The 4943-nt window shown below is 35.7% G+C and overlaps 1 protein-coding gene across 1 annotated transcript; it reads right to left on the minus strand.

The window, feature by feature from the left end:
• Positions 1-229: 229 nt before the first annotated feature.
• LOC126767278 (protein kinase 4-like) lies at positions 230-1581 on the minus strand (the record flags this gene model as incomplete). Its single annotated transcript, XM_050484841.1, has 2 exons — positions 230-1047; positions 1232-1581. Coding segments are annotated over 2 exons (1168 nt in total), but the record flags the coding sequence as incomplete, so codon positions are not given.
• Between the last annotated feature and the right edge of the window lie 3362 nt (positions 1582-4943).

The following is a 4943-nucleotide window of genomic DNA, read 5'->3' on the forward strand; positions in this document are numbered from 1 at the left end:
ACCAGAACTTGTAACAGAACTTATGGCAGGATTAAGTTTCCACAAACATAAGTTATGAGTTTTTATGTACTAAACTGGAGATAAGAATTGTCTAGAGAATCCAATATGTGTTCAAAAGTAGTCAAAATTTTCAAAAATTATTTAAATCGCTTCATACCAATATACATATTTCAAAAACCGATACTGAGCCCTTCACAGCGCTCTATTACGAAAGAGACTAAAGAAAAAACTAAGGCTTCAAAACAACTTGTGAGAATGAAATGCAATTATGTAGACACTTGCTCTTGGCTATTGAATTGTTTGGTTGATAGGTATACCTGTTCCCATATTGGTGCGTCCGTTGTAACGGTAATTGTTTATTCAAACCATTATTCTTGTATGGCAATGTTGCAGCGCCGCTAACAACGCCGCTGCCTGCGCTAGTTGAAACACCCACACCACCAACGCCAACACTAACACCAATACCAACACCAGCGCCGCCCAACATATGGCCACCGCTGCCTGTGCTCGCATCGCGCAACGCATTGCCGCGCATGCCGTTGTTATTGCAATTGTTGTTATTGCCCAGTAAGAAGCTACTATTATTACTGGCGGCACCATTCTGCTGGCCCAGCAACACCGGTGGCATGTGCATGTGTGTGATAATCGACGTTGATGCCGTTCGGATGCGGCACACCACTGCCACAAAACGCCACCGCCATTCATCATGGCGCCACTTGGACTGCATATATTGGTGGTAGGCACTGCCGTTCATATCGCCAGCATTGCCAACGTAATGCTGCTGCTGATGGCTGTTGGCCGGCATTGTGGCATTTTGTTGCGCTGTCTTGCTGCCACCAACGCCAACGGCGCCACCACTAACACCGTTTACCATTTGATTACCAATGCCATTCATCATGCCGTAATGTTGCTGAAATTGTTGCTGATTGGCATTTTTTGATTGTTGTTGCTGTTTTTGTTGTTGCTGTTGCTGCTGATGGTGGTAGTGGTGTTCGGTGCATGCCGCTGGTGCTGGTGTGCGACAGTGTGTGTGTGATGTGCGGCATGCTGATGTTGTGTTGCATTGTTGCTGGTGAGTGACGCGTTACCCGCCGCCACCAGGCTGTGAGGCCAAGCTCGACAACGACGACGAGGCCGGCTGTGACGTGGCCGACGGATGAGGCCGAAGGAACTTGTTGACTGTGTGGCCAACGGCGGTGATGCCGTGCCAGCATAATTGCTGCTGATTTACTGCTGCCGCCGCTCATTTGCGTGATTGTGCAGCTGTTGTTGTTGCTGTTGCTGCTGTTCGCTATAGTATGCTGTGTGTGGTGTTGTTGTTGCTGTTGCAATGCGGCATAATGATGGCTGTAATTGTGCTGCTGCGCAGATGTTGCTGTTGTTGCGGCTGGTGTGGCGGTGATGTCATTTTTGTTGCTGATATTAATGTTGATCGATGTTTGCTTGTTGTTGCTGCTGCTGTTGCATATTATTCGATGTCGTCGATGTAGCCGTGGGCATATGATTTTGATGAAATTATTAGGCAGGAATTTGAGTGAACATGGTGCGACCACTGGGGGGAAGAGCGGACAGCCTGAGGTTCTAATTACCACGGCGCAAGGTGGAGACAGATATTTTTTTAATTTGAAAATGTGGTAATTAAAAAATGGTGACGATTTTTTGGTAACGGTAGTAGACGGTCGGCGGTTTAACAATTCGTTTGGGTTTTGTCGCGCGTCACTGAAATTATGAAGTAATTGGTAATGGTAATTGTAATGGTAATGGTAATGAGAATTATAAATTTAATGGTAATGTTTGGTAATTGTAATGATAATGGTAATGAAAATTATTAATTTAGTGGTAATTTTGGTAAGTGTAATGGTAATGGTAATGAAAATTTTAAATTTAGTGAGTAATTTTGTAATAGTAATGGTAATGAAAATTGTAAATTTAATGGTAATGTTAGGTAATTATAATAGAAATTATAAATTTAGTGAGTAATTTGGTAATAGTAATGGTAATGAGAGTTAAAAATTTAATGGTAATGTTGGTAAATAGTAATGGTAATGGGAATTGTAAAATTTAATGGTAATGTTGATAATTTTTAATGGTAATTATTAAATTAATGTAATCAGTGTAATTTTTTTTTCAAAGTAATGACAAATGTATTGATATTGTCAAAAGTGAGGATTATAGTTATAGTAATGTATTGTTGTAATTATAACGACAATCATTTTTAAATCGAAAGGTATTTTTTCAATATTGGGAAAAAATGTTATTGTTTTTGTAAATTTTATAATAGTCGTACAGTGTAATGGATTGTAATCAAAGTAATGGTAATGGTAATGGTTAAGTAATGAGGTATGATAATTTTGAGGAAGTAATGCGAGCAAAATTTTGTAATGTAATGATAGTAGTTTAGGAAGTAATGGTAATGGTTCAGTATTACATATGGTAATTGTTGAATGGGTTATAAGAAAAATTGCAGTATTTGATATAAACAGTAGGTTGAATTACACAAAATGCGCATTTTTGTGAACAAATAATTTAAGTATGTGTTACACATAAATTTTGCAGGAATACAATTACAAACCGACACAATTTACAATATTTGCGAAATGGACAAACAAATGTGATACACAATGAAAATAATAACGACCACAGTACAACAAATATTTGTCAATAAATATACATATAATGTTTCATACACATTTATTTAAAAAAAGTGGATTTTACGAATAACAATTCATAAAATCGATCAAATGGTCATCGCATAATAAATTATTTTTAATTTTTTTGGTATTAGTTGAGATGCGGTGGCACATTATTCAAATTAATTTCGAAAATCATCGCACCAAATATGACATTGTTTTTATTTGAATGCATCGTTTGTTTTTTAAAATTACAAAAATCCGAACAAAGCAGCGTGAAATAAAGTACAAGAAAAAGAAAAGAGAGAAAAAACATTTGGGATATAACGATTAGCAATTACTGGCTGTCAAATATTGAAAATAATATAGAATGCTTGGAGGAAAAAAACCAAAATACAAAATCAAGGAAAAATTGAAATAATTAAAAAATTTTAAATAAAAATAAAAAAAAATATAAAAAAAAAAAAATAAAAAAAAAAAAAAAAAAAAAAAAAATTTAAAAAAAAAATTAAAAAAAAAATCAAAAAAATAAAAAAATTTTTTATTTAAAAAATTAATTAAAAAAAAAATTATATTAAATTAAAAAACTATTTAACTGAGTATAAAAATATACAATTTCTGGCACGAGCTTTGTAATGGAAACATCAATCAGCCTGGATGGTTAAAAAGGTTTCAGTCAATACAAATAGAAACTAAAATTGACGACCAATACATTGAAGAGGGTAACACTTTTCACAAAATTATTCAAATGCTTACAATAAAAATGTAGTAAATTAAAATTAAACAAAAAAAATAATATATTATATAATAAATCTAACTAAAAATACCTGAAATATAACTAATAAATAATATGTTCAAATATATGCTTTAAATAACGCTGTTCACTAATGTATGTACAGTAAATGAAATGAACTAACTTCCAACTTAAAATGCGTACTATAGCTACCCCCTCGAAATAAAATCGTAAATAAGGTTTCGAAATTGTGTGTGTAGTTGTTGCTTTGGATTAGTAGAAAAAAAATCACTACCAACAATTTTACTTTTTTCATTTTTGTTTTTTGTTTTGTTTGTTAGTTGGAGAACAATCAGTTACGAAAACTTTCAATTCAACAATATAAATAAATCATTTCGAGTAATTGAAAAATATATACTAAGTATGTTTTTATAAAATGTGATTGAAATTTCAAGTTGCATTCGTGTAAGAAAGTAAGCAGAACCAAAACAAACTCAAACTCAAACAACCGAACAGAACTAACCGCAAAGTGAAAAGTAAACGTAAATATTGAAATAACGGTAAAATTAAAAGTAGTACAAAGCAGTAATAAACAAATTAGCTGGCAACGCACCGGCTGCTGTACGTTTGCATCACGGGCGATTGCCGTTGTATTTGCGGTTCCGCGGAAACTCAAGTATATCGATACTTAGCCGCATTAGCACGGAAATGAAATAGACGATGGCGACGAGAGGAACTGCCTTTAGCCGTTTTCCTCCTAGAAAAAGTTGAGTTTTGTTACAAAACAGACATACATAATTATAATACCATAATAATGGGAGCATATGATGATAATAAGGATTGTTTTAAATGTCATAACAACATTGTAATATCAATCTCTTTTGGCTCAGGTGGTAGCTCAACTCAATATAGAACCGATATAAATATTTTTAAAATTCGTTTTAGTCAAGCTCAAGTTCTTTGCTTGCAATGGGTGGGTAGTTTTGACTCAGGCGTCATTCACTGAGAGAGTCGGTTAATGGCTCCACAGTGAATGGCAGTCAGTGCTTGTATGAAGTTAGTTGCATCCGAATTCTGGTCGGCGTATTGTTTGTGTCGTCGACGTAGTTGAAGAATGACCATTTGATGTCTAGGAGGTGGTTCCGCTACAAGCGGCTGATGATTTCTGCAAAAGCATCCCAGCAAAAAGTGCTTGGAGATGAGTTTGTATGCCTTCTAACTACAGGGCACGCGGGCCGTCATGTGCAGATGTTCGGTGAAAGACAACAGGAGGCATCCTGTTTGTAGACCAGTGTGCAGTGTTCTGACATGCCTGTAGCTCCCTTGTCTGAGTTTCATGCGACCCTATTTGTGCCGGTGTAGTTAAAGACCGACCGGCAGATTACCTTGTGTGTTGTCAGCAACATTTCTTAGTCTTTTTCCCATGTGCTGCCGGTAGTTACTTGGGGATTTTGTTGTGGCTGTATTTTGGCATTAATCACAGTCGTGTTAGTGTCATTGATTCCGTTCCCCGAGGTCATTATCGTGCAATCATCAGCGTACGGGCCATAAAAAACCCCTTTTGGTTTTTGGGAGTTTCG

Source organism: Bactrocera neohumeralis, unplaced genomic scaffold, assembly GCF_024586455.1.
Source record: "Bactrocera neohumeralis isolate Rockhampton unplaced genomic scaffold, APGP_CSIRO_Bneo_wtdbg2-racon-allhic-juicebox.fasta_v2 ctg5037, whole genome shotgun sequence".
NCBI classification, from domain to species: Eukaryota; Metazoa; Arthropoda; class Insecta; order Diptera; family Tephritidae; genus Bactrocera; species Bactrocera neohumeralis.